This window comes from Oryzias melastigma, linkage group LG13 (genome assembly GCF_002922805.2).
Source record: "Oryzias melastigma strain HK-1 linkage group LG13, ASM292280v2, whole genome shotgun sequence".
Lineage (NCBI taxonomy): Eukaryota > Metazoa > Chordata > Actinopteri > Beloniformes > Adrianichthyidae > Oryzias > Oryzias melastigma.
In genome coordinates this window covers 12,104,241-12,122,008 of record NC_050524.1, presented here as the reverse complement: position 1 = coordinate 12,122,008, position 17,768 = coordinate 12,104,241, and the positions used below count along the sequence as shown (strand labels likewise).

At 39.3% G+C, this 17,768-nt stretch overlaps 2 protein-coding genes across 3 annotated transcripts; both read right to left on the bottom strand.

Annotated features, from left to right (window-relative positions):
• Nucleotides 1-2,968: 2,968 nt before the first annotated feature.
• On the bottom strand, nt 2,969-17,531 carry LOC112149181 (protein Smaug homolog 2). Of its 2 annotated transcripts, none has more exons than XM_024276717.2 (14): nt 17,233-17,531; nt 15,285-15,648; nt 14,669-15,103; nt 14,286-14,528; nt 14,103-14,212; nt 13,744-13,830; nt 12,926-13,193; nt 12,647-12,732; nt 12,272-12,387; nt 11,885-12,077; nt 11,412-11,538; nt 9,105-9,188; nt 5,980-8,942; nt 2,969-5,393 (listed from the first exon to the last, which is right to left on the bottom strand). In XM_024276717.2, the coding sequence occupies exons 2-13, from the start codon at nt 15,478-15,480 to the stop codon at nt 8,914-8,916; spliced, it is 1,974 nt and encodes a 657-aa protein (XP_024132485.1). In that variant the 5' UTR covers nt 15,481-15,648; nt 17,233-17,531; the 3' UTR covers nt 2,969-5,393; nt 5,980-8,913. The 2 variants fall into 2 exon arrangements, with proteins under 2 accessions (XP_024132485.1, XP_024132484.1); XM_024276716.2 differs by having other exon boundaries at nt 14,633-15,103; nt 17,233-17,530.
• Nucleotides 3,592-5,034, bottom strand: socs9 (suppressor of cytokine signaling 9). Its single transcript, XM_024277029.1, has one exon. It carries the CDS (start codon nt 5,032-5,034, stop codon nt 3,592-3,594), a length of 1,443 nt encoding a protein of 480 aa, XP_024132797.1.
• Nucleotides 17,532-17,768: the final 237 nt, after the last annotated feature.

Below are 17,768 nucleotides of genomic sequence, written 5' to 3'. Positions count from 1 at the left end.
TGTCTTTTATTTTGAAAGGATCTTCTGTCAACTTTTCTGCTTTTCCTGCAACAGTTCATTTATGTTACTATTATGTTACTATATTATCATAGTAGTAACAATAGCATTTTTTTTAAAAAGAGAAGGAAGTCTTTGTGGCTCCTACTGGGTTGTAGTCGGTGAGAAATCAACTCGATTGGCTCTTTCAGAGTTGAAGTTTAAGAGTCACTGGCAACACCTCAGGTGTTAAAAAGTTAATACAAAAAAAATTGAGAGAAAAAATGTAATTAAATGATATATACAACTTCTCCACTCAAGCTTTCTCCTTCAACATGTCATAATTTACCAGAAAAAAACAATCATTCTGCTCTTGTAGCCTTGATCTATCAACTGATTTCCACATGCAAGAGATAGGAATCTATGAGTGATGTGATCTTAACTCGCAACAATTCTCATGGTCACGTGGTTTTCCACCAGGGACACCCCAATTGTGGAGCGACTCAGTGTGGTGGAAAAGATGAAACAAAAAAGCCTTGAGCTGTCAGCGGCTGAAATTGCCCGCCGACACTTGTATATGCATGGCAGGTCAAACTCCCCACATCTCCAAGAGAGGCTTTCACTGTTGCTTGATTAAAAATTCAAAAGCCAAAAAGGCTCCAGTTTTGCTAAATAAATTACAAAAAAAAAAATCCCCACAAATATAGCAGCTCTATTATTGGATAACCGCTTGTCACGGATGATTTACATCCGTACAGCATCAACCTGATGAAAGGGAAGACTGTCACGGCGGGACAAGAGATGATTGAGAAGTCTCCAGGATTTCACGTTAAAAGGACGGAGCTGTTGTCTTTCCCTGGTAAACGCACAACAATTAGCAGCTGGGCTTGCATCAATACAAATTACTACATGATGACTCCATTAAAGCTGACAAATTGAGCCATAAATCCTCAGATACGTTTTCCGTGATAGAGATTGAAAGCTTTACTTCCTGAAAAGTGGATCTCTGCTGTAGGCAAGAATATTGACATGGTTTGTTCAACTCAAACATATAGTGCAGGGGTTCAACAGTAAAAGAGCCATTCTAGAGGATTTTTTACTGACAGCATCCCGGTAGGAGCCACAAAGTCTTATTTCACCTTTTAGAAGAAGAATTATATAGGATATAGTTACTATTATGATAAATACATTTGTTTTTTCAAGCATAAATAAAACAGAAACATAAAGAGAAAATAGCCTTTTTTCAAAATTTGAATTAGTTTCTAATTCTTTAGAGGTCTGCATGACGTTCTTTCAAAATAAAAGACACCCTGTGCCACATAAAATCATCTCAATGCAGGATATATAGTAGTAGGTATAGTTTGTGGTGCATCTAAACTGGAAATGCATTAATCTAAATAAAAAATAAATAAAGCAGAGCTAATGAAGTGACCCCTTCATAATTAATATCCTTGATTTTTTATTCAAAAATGGAAAATGCAACTTGAATTATTCTTTTTTTTTTTTTTGCCTGAATTGGGTTTTTTAGAAGTTTTTCCTACCAGGACGGAGGGTCTAAGGGCAGGTATAACCAGTTTTATTTGGTCTGTTTAGTTTAGCAATTCATTTTTGTTAATGTTATATGACAGACTTTCTGCTTCTGTACAATTACTGGCATGAAGCCCAATGGGGCATTTTATTTTTTGTGATTTTGGGCTATATGAATAAAATTGAATTGAATTAAATTCTGGTTTGTGAATTCAGGTTGTTGACTGACTTCAGATTGATTTTCTTTGGTAAACAGCACTCAAATATCTGTCAAAATGTTTCAGTTTTGGTAAACTATGAAACGAAACTGCATGATGGATTGTTGGAGCGTTATGGGTAATGTAGTTAGGATCCTGGTGAAGTTATACATTGGTTGATTGATTGGTTTATTTCATACACATCGTCCTTCAATTGTTTGTGAAGGCATTGAAAAACGTTTGACTTTTATTATATTTTTTGGTTGAGATAAACCTAAAATAAGTTACTTTTTTTCATATTAAAAATATTTGATTTTTCTTTACCCAGACAAACACAATGGAGTGCTTAAAGAGCTGCATGTGGCTCTGGAGCCGCAGGTTGCAGACTGGTATAGTTCAGGCTCTTTTACCTCTCCATTGTGTCTCTTTGGTTAAAATAAATGATTTTTTTTTTTTTTTTTACTAAAAAGTAACTTTAAAGGAAAAATTAAGTAAGTAGTAAAGTTGTCTTTTATTTTGAAAGGAAGTCCTTCAAAGCTCGGTCAAAAAGTTATAAATTATTTCGTATTTAAAAAAAATCTATTTTCTCCTCATGTTTATGTTTTATTTATGTCCAAAAACTACAATAGTTCATATAAATGTATCATGTCAATAGCAAAAACACAAATATAAATAAGTATCTTATTTTCTAAAGGGTGAGTGAAAACTTTGTGGCTCCTACTGGGTTTCGGCTGGCATGAAATCGACCCGGAAGTGTTGAAGGTTGCAGACCCCTGGAATAGTGGAACAATAAGGTCTGCATTTTGTTTTTCACCTTTTTTTTTTTTTTTTTTTACTAAATGACAGATTAGTGGAAAAACAAGATTTTTAAATAACAAAAATGATCATTTTATTTTTATGGATCCTTTGCTTTATGTCCCAATTAGCTCCAAATAAAAACATAAAATTTGAGTAATGGAAGGAGGCGGCTCACCAGTCCCATTTTGCATTCTGATAATACAGCTGTATTACTGGCGATGAGTTCACAAAGGCCAGATCTGATCCCTACTTCAAAATTAATGAAGACAGTTGGCAGAGGGTGCATGGAATTTAACCTCACAGGAGACTGCACAGATGGCCGTCACGTGTGCTGAAAACTAAGCAGCTGAACGATGCAGAACTTGTGAAAGACCACCGAGACGATGAACAAAAATAATATCTGGACAAAAATACTGAAAGTTTTCAACTGTTCGCTTGGTCTCACAAGAATACAGATCGATATGGAGATGTAGAAATAACATTTTATTGCACAAGAACTCACATTGTAGAGTGTGAATAACTGGAACACAGTGATAAACTAACCTCCTACATTTCAGCGAAAAGATTTGTTGGCTTCCTAAAATGGACTCATTATTATGGAATTCAATCATAACTCTAAAAACAGAGAACTTAATTAAGTTTTCAAACAAGCCTTTAAATAAAAAAAGGCATTTTAAAGAGATTGTCAGTCTTAAGTTGTGAATAATACTGAAGAGGAGCACTTCCAACACCTCGGTGACAAGCAAAAACACTCATCAGTATGTGTTTCACCTGCTCAGCATGTGACTGATGAACAACTCTATTATAATCATCTTGATTCATACCCCCATCATCAGATAATGAAGCTGATTTAGTCACACTTGAAAAAACAGAGAAGTAGTTGTCTGAACAGCACAGATCAAAAAGCAGTTTCATTTACCCAACTCTTTGAGTGTGTGTGATCAGTAAGCGGAGTGGTTTAGTTCACATGTAAAGACGTACAGCAGGAATATAATAAATAAACAGTGTAGTTGGTAAAGCCTAAAAAAATCAAAATATATCAGTCAGTTTAGTAAATACATAAAAACATGTTTTTTAATTGTCTTTTTGCTCTTCATTCCCACCATGTATCCATCCGCCGTACGCGTACTCGCTGCTTATAGTGGTATTCTTTCAGGTGCTTCTTCAACGCATTTGGAATGGGTAGCAAGTTGATGCCATCATAGGTGGTGCAGCTGCTTATAACAGCCCTGCAGATGCGCTGCAAGCTGAAAGGCTGTGTGCGGTGGATGGGGTTGGACAAAAGGGGCTCGAAAAACATGCAAGAGTTGGGGTCCTTGTAATGCTCCAGCAGTCCCGTGACGGTGGGCGCGTGGAAGACGCTGGGGTCGTGCACGTCGAAGCTGAAGTTGTGGTTCCACTGCTCGATGCGCGCGTGCAGGGAGCGGCCGTAGCGGCGGAAGCTGACGGAGAAGAGGTAGTCTTCCTGCGCGGAGTCTCGGAGGAGGAAGGTGCCCTCAGGCTTTCCCTCCAGCAGGTTCTCTGCCTCGTAGCGGTCCATCACCCCCCAGTAAGAGGGGAGGCTGGTGATCTGCAGCAGGTCTGGAACCAAACAATGAATGTAATCGATCTGAGTGTGGATGCGGTAAGCCGCATCCTGGCAATTATGGTGCTCGATCTGAGGAAGCGAGGCTCCAGAGCTTGGATCGGTCACTGTGACCTCTGGGTCAAGCGAGAGGTCGGGAGCTGTATCGGAGATATGAGCAGAGGCCGACGCCGAGGCCACGACTTCATCTAGGGTGTCCAAACAGCTCTGTAAAAGAAGTTGGTGTTGCTGCTGTCGTTGGAGAAGAAGTTGCTGCTGCTGCTGCTGCTGAACGGAGGCTCGGTCAGGTCCAGATAACTCATTCATTCCATGGGCCAGTTTTGGGCCATGCTTGTAGAGGGGGTTAATTTGTGCCGTCACCTCAAATGTATGGATTTCTGCGTTGGGTGGCGGGTCAACGCCTTGTTCGATGCTAATGCGCCTCCGCTCTCGCAGCCTATCGTCAACATCCTCCACCACAGCGGCCATGGCTGAAGTCGGGGCACTGCACACGACGGCAGAATCCAGCAGGGGAGACTGAGTAATGGGCGCTGTATGCTGCTTAATGAGATACCACTTCTGAGCCAGCTCTGACCCCACAGGGAATGGGCAGTTTTCCAGCATCAGCTCGCTGAGATGGATCTTCCGCTTGGAGGAAGCACAGGCAGCCGATGAGGATGAGCAGAACGACTGTGGGACTGGAGTTGCCGCTGCGCTGTGCGTCTTTATAGGGAAACACTGCCCCATGGCATCTTGGATTTTTTGCCTGAGAGTCCGGCTGCTGCTCGATCCTCTACCATCCGCTTCAATGAGCACTGGTAATTCTGTGGCGGTGCTAACCGTCGCCACACTCGCCCTGGCCGTAACCTGTTCTTGTCCCGGTAATGACGTTGTAGCTTCCAAGCCCAGCCACCTCCAACTGTCCCTCTGGGGAGACGACGAAGAGGAGGATGTTTGGTTCCTAGTCTCCATCTCGCTTAAAAGCTCGCCATACTCGAATCCATCGCTGACAGGCCGCTCATTGGCCGTCTCGTGGGAAGAGAGGCCCTTCTTTTTCCCTTTCCCACCTTTCCAACCACCTCCTGTGTCTCTCCTCTCTTCTGACCGGCTTTGTCTCACCTTGGGACGGGCCCCCCGCTCTCATTCTTTTCCTCTGTTTCCTGACTCTTTTGGTAATGACATAATGGATTATGTAGTGAGAGGAGACAGTCGTTCCACTGATGGATGTCAAAATGTGATAACTTATCCTCTAGTAGGGCCTCCATCCACATCCATCCTTTGAAAGTCTAAGACATTGACCAGGCACAGAACCCACAAGGACATCAAACATCCTGAAAAATAAAAGCACTGCTTAAACTCTTAAACACAGACTTAATAGGAGCTTCAATATTGATTTACACAACCAAATAATTCTACCTTTAAAAAGACCATGTCAATTTTTAAAGTTGTGCCGGGTAATTATCTACAATTAAAGATTTCCAAGCTTGGCTTTTGTAAAATAATACATTAATTTGTAGTTTCAAAACAGCAGTCTAAAACTCATCAAAGTAACACCAAGAATGTAATAGTATCGAAAGGTATAGGTCCAGTTAAATCGAGCGTGTTTATAAATAGTATATCAATCATTTCGGTAGATTTTTGTTTCTACAAACTTTCCCTGGAAAACTAGCAAAAAATTGATGTTCAAGGTAAAAAAATAAAAACAAGTTTCACTTTCAGACGTTATAAAATTAATTCGAAATGTATAATTTGGTACAATATTAAGTTTTGGAGCAACAAAATTAGCATTTTTAAAGCAATTCTTTAACGTAGCTAAAAAAAAAAAAAAACAGTTAGCAAGTTAGCTAGGTTGTTTCCTGACTAGTTCACCGACTTCTCTAAAACAATCTTCTCTGAACTTTTGTACACATCACTTACCAGCATAATATGAAATAAATATATACGTTTTGTAGTTGTGAAGAAGTTTCTCCACGAAAAAGCTTTTGTTTATTCTTAGGGAAACTAATAACGTTCACGCCAAGGCGGCTAGCTTCCATTAGCCCGATAAGCCACAGGAAGCCGAAAACGTAACCCGGAAGTTAAACCTGTCGTCACCAAATACTACAACAATAAAAGTTTTAACATTCTAACGAAAAAAGTACTTTAAAATTAAATGCAAACTGACACAAGACCCAACGAAATATGAAGCTGCAAAAGAACTGAACCTCTTTATTTACTGTTTATGATGTTGCACTTAAGACCATTCTCACAGATGAATGGCAGTAGAAAATTAGAGTGTAAGCACGTGATGCAAAAGGTTCATAAAATATTAGAAAACTCTGGGGGTGAAATAGAAATAGTATAAGATGCTTATGTTGAGTATAACTTACAGATAACTGCTTTTGTTTAACAATAATTAAAAAAGCCTAACAGGGAACATTAACATGAACTCAACAGGACACTGGTTTGTACCTGCACATGTACTATTTGGTGTCTTTCCAATAAACGTGTCTCAAGCTGTGAGACTCCCAACTGATTTCATGGATCACTGGAATGTAAACAAAGAGTAAACATATTCCTTGGCCTGTTTAATGTTCAGTTTACTCATAAAAACTGTTGGCTCAAATAAGCACTTCTATCTCCTGCTGCATCACAATTTAACAATCCATCTGAGAAATCTGCAAGTACCTTTGTGTCTATTTGAAAATGAAAAGGTAGGTTGTCCAAAGCAACAGAAATTTGGAATCTGAGCAACCTGTAACATCACAGTTATGAGGAAATCGTTTGTTAAAGCCGGCATCGACTCACTGGAGTCCTTCACAGACACGAGAATGACGTTTCACAAAAAGAGCCTGCTCTGAAAAATAATTAAAAAAAAATCATTATTAAAAATAAACAAACTGAAGATGCTGGAGCTGAGAATTTTCAGGCACCACATTAACAGTTTATCAAACATTGACAGACTGAACAATCACAAGGCCAGAGAAATGTTTCTCAAACCCACATGACAAAAAGAAATAATAAAAATGTAGCATGCACCTTGTAGGTACAATTATAGAAAGACTTATATTGAATCCACAAATTAGGGAGTATTAAAATTTGCTTTCACTCTTTACTCATCCATCCATGTAAAAGCTTCAGTTCTTTAATGTGTTATATAACGATATAATGGATTAATCATGACATCATATAATATGAACTGGGCTTTATCCCAGAGATGTAAACAGTGACATTTAGGCGGCAGATTTATATAAGGTTAGTTGCAAAGGTCTCTTGTCTTGGTTGTTGGTGACACCAGGCACCTTCAACCACCATGTCTTAAATCAACAACAGTGTTGTATTAGTGTGGCAAAACATGCGATTACAGAAAATAAACATGAGTTATCGATATTAAAGGAGAATTAAAAAAAAAAAAAAAAGTACGACTGGAAAAAAAATATCTGTATAATCATCTTTACTAATCAGACCTCCTATGGCTCTGCTGAAATAATATGTGAATGGTTTCCCTGCCTTGTGAAGCAACAAAAAAAAGTGATGCAAAAGTTAAGACCATATTACAAATACATGCACCTCCGGCTCTGCCACATTCAAAGACAGAAGCTGTAGAAGACAGTTTTTGATTCAACACTGATACCACATGACAATGTTAGGGCTCTGAGACTGAAACACACCGAGACACAAAAAAAGAAAAAACAAAACAAAACATGGGGACATTATCAAGCACCTCGGAAAGTATGTGAATCATCAAATCTTCACGTTGGCCATTTGAGGGAGAGGGCATTGTGAGGGTGAGGCGGTTTATTAAACGCTTTATTTCCAAAGCCAATCATAAAGGAGCCAGAGAGTTTCACTCCGATTGAAAATTGAAAACACTCTGGTATCGTCTGCTTTTATTAGTTGAACATCACACCACACTCACCAGCCCTTACCTACCCCCTGTGGGGCTTCCCTGGCACAAAATGAGATTCATCATCATCATTTATGTAGCAAAGCAGAAAAGGAAAAAAAACAAAAACAAATTGCAGCTGGCATTAGTTCTTCAAACTCCTCGGTTGTTTTTTTTAATCATACCATTCTGCTGCATTTCACTACAAATACCTTTCTCAAGTTAACAATCACAAAACCCTTCTCTTTGGCTTTGCAGAAGTTGTAAGGAGGATATCATCTCTTGAGTTTTTATGTGTTTAAGTAAAACAAAAAAAAAGTTACTCCTCGAAAGAATTTCAAACTTTTCCACATTACTTTTGGTCCTCTCCTTTCATGCTTTTGCCACTGAACATTTTCTTCAGAGAGGGAAAAACGATCCACATTTCATAGAGCGCTACACACGAGATCGACACAGCCAGAGAAGTCAACCTCTTTGCGAAGTGTACCGCCAGGCCAATTACAGTTTAGTGCCGAATAGCAAAGATAATTTAATAAAAGTGCCTTACTTCTGGCCGGAATTAATCGGAGTCTACAAATTAGACAATGCGTGGGCTGCGGCTGTCAGTGTGTTGTGGATAGAAAGCCTTGTTCCAAGGCAACGGGAAAAGAAGAGAATTCAGGGCAGCGACCCTTAAAGACAGCACCAATCCACAGTTTCTCTCTCATGGAGGTGAACTGAGCCTCTGCACGTCATGCCACAGTCCTGCAGGTGACACGGGTGCAGTCGATACAGTTAACCTTTTTTTCTGTTCAACAATATAATATTCATCTGTATTCCATTTTTAATAAACTTAGTTGTATATAATAAAGTACAAAAATATTAGAGAACATATACACATTTCTGTCATATTGTAGTGACTGCTTTGCCTGGTTTTCTGAAGCATATGTTTATCTTTGTGCTGAACTGAACAGGCTTCGACCGACGTGTAGTTCTCCGTATTTTTTTCATATTGTTGATGTCCGGTCTGTTCCGTCTGAGGAGAAAAACAAAATGCAATCAGACAGACATTTATGTACAAAAGTAGAATTTGGTTGCAGCTTAACAAGGTGGGGATTTTTCTCTTTTTTAAGATGGATAGCTGTGTGGCATGTGCAGCCAGTGACCCATTTCTTCCTTAAGTGGTGAGGACACTTACCTCCTAAGGCATGCTCTGTCATACTGAGGCACAGTGACTCCAGCGTAGGGTTGATCTCCAGGTCAGCACCTGGAACTTGGCATTCTTGGGAAATAGAAAACAACTACATCAGTTACATTTCTTTTGTTTTCTACAACAAATGAAGTAAATCTAGAGAGCCGGTTCTTTGTCCTGTGATTCTGGTGTGTTCCATTTGGATAACAGGAACAAATGTTTTTCAGACAGCCCGGCTATTTTTAGTTGAATTTATAATGTGGGATTAATGTGTCATACACTTTTAGTTGTCAGATTCACTGGCTTATCCTAGCTTAAGACTCCTTCTCTAAGCTGCTCTTTTCTCAGAGATGGAGAGGCACAAACTGTGTAAATGACACTAGTGTATAATGGAAGTCAGAAATGACAGAATACACCATGAATGTTTCTGCTTGTTTTGGACAAACAGGCTTAAAGACCCGCTCTGATGAAAATCGGGTTTTTGGTGTTTTTAAAGGTTAACCAAACACTAAATCAACATTTTTTGGCTGTTGACCTATATACATTGAGTTTTAAAAGTGCTCTCTGTTGGTCCTTGCCACATTTTTGACAATTTTAAATAAACTTGTTTAATTCCTGAAATTATAATCTAAAATCGTTTGTGTGCTGCCCCCTACAGGTTGAAACAAGATGCTACAGTTGAATTTTGTGATTAGTACAAGGTCATTTCAGAAGATTCACGTCATCATGTTCTACAGCTCCAATATAAGAGCCCCGCCCATTTTTCATTTTGTAACGCTCAGTCATTATCGTGTTAGCTTTAGCATGGCTCGTAGGCGTTTTGCCTTCGGTTTTCAAAAATCTACTGGCTTGCACAACTTTCCAGTGGACTTGGAAGTTAGTCAACAGTGGTTTAGTGCAATAGGCATCAAATCCAACAAACTCCATCCTGGTGACTGGATTTGCAATGAACGTTTTACTCTGGATTGTTTGCTGAATACGTTAGCCTTTATTGGCTTATGATGCTAGCATCCTTTTACCGCTGAGACATGGGTCCTCTTCAGTCTGGACTCCTACATCGGGAGAAGGTGGAGGAGAAAAATCCTCAACCTCCACAGAAAGTCCTTTGGAGAAACCACTCTCCATATTGAAAACGTTATGTTACCTCAAGCTAACCTCACTGTCACTGTCACTAACAAATCTAAACCACACCTCCTCCGCTCACCCCGCCCCTTTAGTCAATTTTTCAAATCTGGGCTGAGAGTGGAGTCAGCCTCCAACTGTCCTGTGTTACCCTTTAACATGCTCTTAAGGCATTTTTTCTCATGATGGACCATATATATTTAGAAAAATTAAGCACAAAATGGAATTTCCAAGTATTTATTTATTCAAATTGTTGTGAATCAGGAGCAAACGAAAAAAAAAAAATTCTGTTTTCATCCCAAGAGTGTTATGATATAGATGGTATATTTATGCTTTCTGCAATTAATTGGATTATTTGCATTTTAGACAAATCCTGTTACTTGTGAACTACTAATATATGTATTGCCACTTCTTACTTTAAAAACTTTTGAAAATACATGTATATATGATAGATATTTATTTTATATGTTTGATTCTTTTGGGTTGAGGCCTTGAATAAGCCATTTGGGGGTTTTTCTGCCTCTCCCTGCACTGTACTTGAATGTCTTTTTATGAAGCCATGTTATCCATTTTATTTGTGCTAAACTATAAAACAAATAAAGAGCATATTTGTGAAATAGAAAATACACTGGGTGGAACATCTGACTCAAAACTGTACGGCTGGATAACTCCAATCTTCCTCTCCATTTTTGTTAGTTTGGGGATGTGAGGGGCTGTAAGCTAAGAGGGGAGTATAAACATGTGGGTGATGAAAAGGGGCATTGCTCCACACATTCCTGCCTACAACTTAGACAAATTTCCAATAAACTACTGCTGCTCTGCAGAAACTGTGTTTCAGAAAACAACACATTATTGTGGCTAAAAATGGCTTAATCATTATTAATTAATGACTGGGAACACTTCCTAAAAGGATCTAAAGATGATCAGAGTCGGTCTTTAAATCTTCCGATTCCATAATTTCTATTTGAAATGATCAATTTTGTTAATAAGTTTTGTTTAACTTTTTTAGAAAAGTACCTACATTACCCACACATGCACATCTGTACATGTGGAAAAACGCGAGGATGAGGCCGTCCTGCTGACATGTTTGCTGTGAATATGGTGCATCTGCATTTAAACAAGGACAGAGGCCGCCTCTGGCCAATTTAAGAATCTATCCTGGTGGAAAATATGCTCGACCTTGTGCAGTACCTTGCTGCTGGAACATGAGCATGGTTTGTGGGGACGTATGGACAGGAAGTGAGTGGGTCCGCTGCACGGAGCTGCGACTCTGACTTGGCATGCTGTTGCTCCCCCCAGGGTTGGCAAACCACAGGTTCTACAGGAGAACACACAAATCAAGGAGAGAGGGTGTTCATTACTTTGCTTTGTTTGAGCTGTTCAAATGAATTATTAAAAACTCAATAAAAGTGGAACCACTGAGCAAGTATTAAAACAGATTTAACATGTTTACTGGTTTCATCTTTTGACAGTTGCATCTGATGTTATCATTTACAGAGAATGCAAAGTAGAAGAAAGCATAGTGGTTATAAATATCTCCAGCACAGAGGACTTTTATCATAGAAATAGAGGATGATTTTGTTTATGTATTTTAGCATTGCAAAATATCCAAGTACATGTAAGTAAAGTGAAGTCCAAAAAAATAGAGCTGCAGTGATACTGACTTGTCTACCCTGGCCAGCCAGCGCAGGATTGGTGAGTGTGTGGCGTGGAGATGCTCCTCCAATCCCACCAGGAAGACATATACGCCCAGCTGGGAGGCCTCGAGGGGTCATTTGAAACTGCCTTTGGCCCCGCCTTCCTACACCTCCACTCACAGAGCCTGCTGTGGGGAGGGAGTTTGACCCATAGTTCCAACTGCAATGACGAGGAACATAAAGATAGAAACTAAAAGTTAATACAAGATAAAACTGATAACATGGTATTGATAATCTTTATAAGAAGAAGGGATAAAAGAGAAAATAAAAGTCAGAATGAGAATAGAAGAGTGCTAAAATAAAATATAAGGCAAAAAGGGGCGCTGAAAGCTAAAATAAAGCTGTGAGTCTCACCCTTTCTGTCGGTACGCTGGCATGTCCAGCATCGCTTTGCGGGGAAACAAGCGCAGCAGCTTGAGGACCTGCTGCTTCCAGGACACCAGCCTTTTCTTGTGAGTTTCTGTGAACGCCTATCCAACAGAAGAAAGGAACAACAAAAATGTATTTTATTCCCCGTCAAAAATTGAGTTTTTAAGATTGTTTTTAAATGACTCATAACCAGACTCACTGCTAAATTGGGCAATGAAATCATTTTGGGAGTTTAAGTGAAGTTGAAAGGGTTTTAGCTTTTAAAGAGCCTCACACTCCCACTATCTGTGATTCAAATCACTGAATAGATAAATGAAAATCTGAGAAAAAAAATAGCAGACAGAAGAAACTAATACTTACCTCATGTGACAGACTTTTTTCAATAAGCTGAAGGTAACAGCTAATATTTTCCTCATCTGGCCTGGACACCAAAAGCTGGGTACACACTGAGGAGAACAGAGAGGGTTAACTACTGGAAGAAGGTAACATAAAATAGAACAGTAGTATATCAAGGTAAAATGAAAATTACATTTATATTTCAGCATCAATACTTCATTCATGTAAAGGTTTTAAGGCGAGTTAAAACTACACACCCTGCAGGATAAAAGATGTAAAACGACCAAATAATCCTGCTCTTACCTTTACCCATGACTCGGGTGAACTGTCCAGCAATGTCTCCGTCTGAAATCGGCGTGGCCGAGGACTCTCCATCACAGGGGGGCGTGCTGTGGGACTGGAAGGGCTCCGACTCTTTCTCCGCTCCGGTTTTTGTGATTTCAGACGGCGAGCTCCCGGTCTCAGTGGCGGGCTGCGCCGCACTGGGCGGGCTGTAGGCCTTGATGGGTGTGATGATGATTTGTTGCAGCTCTTGGAGAGCATTGCGCATGTTCCCCCCTTCCAAAATATCCTAAATAAAAAAAATCAATAATAAAGAATAAATGATCTACGTGCTTGATTTCTTTTTTATAACACATAACATGAAGGTGGCAGCGACTGTTTACATGCAAACAAAATTTGAATAAAAGTGGAGAAAGTGACATTTAATATTACAGCTTTCCAAACATTTCTGAAAAACAAAAACTGACAGATGATATTATGAGATAGCATAAACAAATCTCTTACCAGCTAGTATAACATATTTCTGAGTATTATTGTGTCTCTTTCTCTGTATATTGCAAATCAGATGACTAAAAACATTTTAATAAGGCTGACAAATCTAAAATCTAACTTTTTTTTTTAAACATATTCTTGTTCAGAACATGAGTATGTAAAACAGGAATACTGATGTCCATTAGTATATTTAAGATGAAAATAAGGATTGAGAAACTTCCAGAAATTTTAAGTAAGTTAATGAGAATTTCCCCAAAGGTTTTTCAAAATCCGAACATTATTCTTATCAGCATCAGACAAATAAATCATATTTCATGAATGTCTTCTTTTGGTAGAAAGATAATTACCTTTTCTAAAGACCTGAGTACACTTTGCCGTTCTCGCAGTTTCTGGATACTCAAGGCGATCTTATGTCGCGCTCCTTTTGTGACGTTCTAAGAAGAACAAACAAAAATCAATAGATGATGAGAGATGTCATTTATTTTGCTAACACAGAGCATTTTCTAAAGAACTGCTATCACAATGGGTTCTATTTCAATCAAAAAGAGGCATAAAAAACATGTGAATGGCTCAATAAATAACTGAGAGGAGCTGCATTTTTTTTATTCTTTGGGCTCACTGACAGCTGATAAATTATGTTTGAGGAAAGCAAAGTATGCAGCGCATTAAAATCCAGCTCTAATGGAAGAAACAGAGGCCCAAATACCTGAGACTCCAGATGTTGCTCTGTGAGAATCATCATCTCTTCATAGGTCATCTGTGAGAATAACGATGCATATTTATGAAGGCGGAGACTCTTCAACCACGCAGGGACATCTGGAACAAAAGGAAAATACACGTAGTTAAAGAAAATGTGTGTTATTCGGTTAATGTTGGCTCGATCGTGCACCTTTCATGCCACTGCCGTCTTCCTGAAAGGTGTTGCGAGCCGAGCCCTGCTCTTCTGTCTGTTCGCTGCCTGAGGAAGCTACACTGCTCTGGGGTGAAAGGGGGGCGTGGTCTGTTGGGATGAAGTTCTGTCGGCCCCCGATGTCATCCTGGCTCACCCATTCCGAGCCACAGGCCTGGGGACTGGAAGGAATATTGGACATGGACTTTTTCAGAGGGCTAGGCTGCAACTGCCCCACCACACCTGCCAAAAAATATCAAAATGTTAGCAACAGTTAAACTAAAAACTATTGGGTATTTTGTAATTGCTTATCCTGATTAAAATATGACATGAAGGCAATGTTCTACCTGTATTATTGCTGTTAATGGGTGAGGACATCCCACCTGGAAAAGGCATATGTCCGTTCTGGCCTGCTGGAGACGTACTAGATGAAGGGGACTTATCGTGCCACGCGTTCCCCGGGTCCAGAGCCTCGGCTGAGCTCGGCCATTCATCCGAGCCTTGCCGCGGGTGGTACGGGCTGGATGGGGGCCGAGGCGGATAGCCACCAGAAAGATGTTCCTCCAGGTGGTTGAGCCACATGGCCAGTGAGGTGCGATCATCCAGTGTTGTGGCGGGGTGGATGAGTGCGTAGGAGAGCAGCTGTCGGCTTTCTTCCACAAATAGGCTACTTTCAATAGTGTGACTCAAAACCTTCTGGAGCAGTTTCATGTACTCACATTTAGCCTCACTGTTACGTGGCTGCAACAGCGGCAAGTGAGACAACAGGAGGGACACCACTTTCTCTTTTGGCTCTTGATGCCACTGGCTGACAATTGCTGGTGACGGAAGACAACGTTATTTTTAGGCTTTCATTTTTACTCAAGTGCATTCTTTATAGTCAGAACATTTAGCTAATACGTTATTAAACAAGCAAAAAAAATCCAACTCAAACGACGTTAATTTAAATGTCATGTAAAAGGAAATAATGATTTGAAACTAAAAATAAGGTGAAACTACCTGCATTGTTGGCTTCAGCTTCAAGGATGTGGATCTCTGTGCAGTCTGCCAGCCAGTGTTCCAGACAGATGTGTAGGAAGCGAGCTTGGGTGCGAGACACCCTCTTCAGGAGGGACAGGAGTGCCACCGTCTGTTCACACTCGTTCCAACTTTTGAACCAATCTGTGAGGATGCCCACCTGGTCTCGGAACATCATGGCGTGTCTCCTTGGTAAAGGAGAACAGGAATGTGGGGATGAGGGCTCAGGTTAGGCGGCTCTCTCGGTCAGATGTCCAGCCCCGCACAGCGGGGTGATCTTTCAACAGTCCTGGGATCCCCTCAGACTGGACCGAGGGGCCCTCACATGGTTCAGGTGTTAAAGGATCTGCGGGCAGGGGGGGAAAAGTTAGAATTTTTTTTATTAGGGGTGTAATAATTAATTGATGAATACATTTATGTTTCCATAATTCAACCACATCAATTTATCTGAGGCAAGTTGTTAGCCAAATCCACCATTGTGAAACCATTTCAAAATGAAATAAATTGAAGATAATCTATATTGGAAAATAACATTTAGATTAAGGCACATGACTACACTGGACAACACACACGTGATTGCAGCAAAAACTCATCAAGCCATAATTACAGTCAAATGTCGGGAAACATTTTAAATTTTGCAAAGTCATGTGACCATATAGTGTGATAGAATGTTCAGTTTGTATAATTTGTATGTGGAAAACAACAGTGGCCTAAACTTTGAGATGTGAATGGATTTGACATTAATTCTTGTTTGTTTGTAAACATATTTAATTTACACTCAATTAAAAATAGAAGAAGTCTGCAAAACTTCCCCTGCACTGTTAAGTACACAGATATTTATCGCAGAGTCACACCGGTTTGAATTTTTGGCTAAAGAGGTTCTGGATCAATTTTAGGTCCGTGACTAAAAATCATATCAGAAACCAGAAGTTATGTTGTGAATCAAATTGCTCAAATTAATCACCTTCATTTATTAGTATTTTACTGTAACGTGTAAAATTCTTAAATTATCATTTTATATTAAAAACCAGATTAACTGACTTTAAATAAAGCTTTAAAAAAATAGAAAAGGGCAGACAAACACTATGTTGTAGCTAAATGTTCAGTTTTTGCAAGAAAGGCCAAATTACATCCAATTAGCAAGTGAACATACAGTTTAAAGTAGGAAACAATGCATTAAATAGTGTTTGTAAAACAACAACCTTTTGCTAATTAGGAAAAACTGGTAGAAAATGAAATTTAAAACAATAATTTTGCAATAAAACATGTGAGGAATACAACTTATATACATGTACAAAACAAGATTGAACATGAGTAGTTTTAACATTTCTTAAAATAGATGAGAGTTCAATGTTGCTCAAGCTAATTGAGTCATAACTGGCGCATACACATCCACAAACATTAAACCTCGTGTATGAACAAAACACATATAGTTCAAAAACAGTTTTTTTTTTTTACTCTTAAGGCATAAATGTTGTAAAAAGAAATGAAAATAAGGGTGGTTGACGGCCCGTGTTTCCATAAGAGGACTGCAACTATGAACAGTTAGTTGAGAAATGCTAACTCAAGAAATAAGAAAAAGCTCCTTTTTCAAAACCAATTGTTTTATTTTTTGTAAGTGTAATGTAAATAAAAATGTATTGCGGTATAGCTCACACGAAAAAAAGTTGAGTATGAAGAACTATACCAGTAGTAAATCATAGCAGTTAGCAAGAATTAGCTTGGCCGGCCTAGAATCCGACGAGGGATTGAGGATTTGTATTGTTTTTCGTTGACGCTACCCTTTCCTTCGTTTCGGACTCCCAGTTTGTTCTGCGGGAACAGCGCCAATAAAACGTAATTTATCTCACCAACTAGTTACGGACAGACAAGGGGGTATGAACCGTAAAATGAAATTTACAAAACGAAGTCAAAAGACTTTGTTGTTTACCTTTGTCAGTTGTCACTGCTTAGCGAGCGAAGCTAACGTGCTAGTGCATAGCTAGCTCGACAAAATAGCTAGCAAGTTCTGCTAACAGCTGCAGATTATAGACCTCATCTAAAAGGAGCGAAAATATCCATCTCACTTTACATACTATTTAAAGATGTCGCTCTGCAGTAGTATATATTTTATCTTTAAAAAGTACCATAATAAAGAAACAATGTACAAAAGTGGTGAGTGAAATACAGAAAATAACGAGTGTACGCCTAAAGAAATCCACTTCGATTTTGAGTTGACGTAAGACGTAGGCACGTCGTCATGTGCTGTGTTGCCAGATAGAGTCCCGATTTTCCAGCCCAAAAGTCTTCTAAAATCTGGCAGACCCCAAGAAGTTAATCAGTGATTGATTTAGTGTGGAAAGTGTTCTGCATATTTAGACATACGAACCAAATATTTTTGAAATTATACACTTGACTTTTACTTGTAAAGAAAGTCTCCTGTGCAAAAATCTTTGCTCCTTATTTTAGTTTTAGAAGTCTCAGTCT

Bases quoted from the DNA above. Each gene is read 5' to 3' on its own strand.
- socs9 (XM_024277029.1), bottom strand. From the start codon at position 5,034: ATGGAGACTAGGAACCAAACATCCTCCTCTTCGTCGTCTCCCCAGAGG.
- LOC112149181 (XM_024276716.2), bottom strand. From the start codon at position 15,480: ATGATGTTCCGAGACCAGGTGGGCATCCTCACAGATTGGTTCAAAAGT. The intron at 14,213-14,285 runs GTGCACGATCGA...CTTTTGTTCCAG, and splicing joins AGACGGCAGTGGCATGAAAG to ATGTCCCTGCGTGGTTGAAG. The intron at 11,539-11,884 runs GTCAGTATCACT...GTTCTCCTGTAG, and splicing joins TGGCTGGCCAGGGTAGACAA to AACCTGTGGTTTGCCAACCC.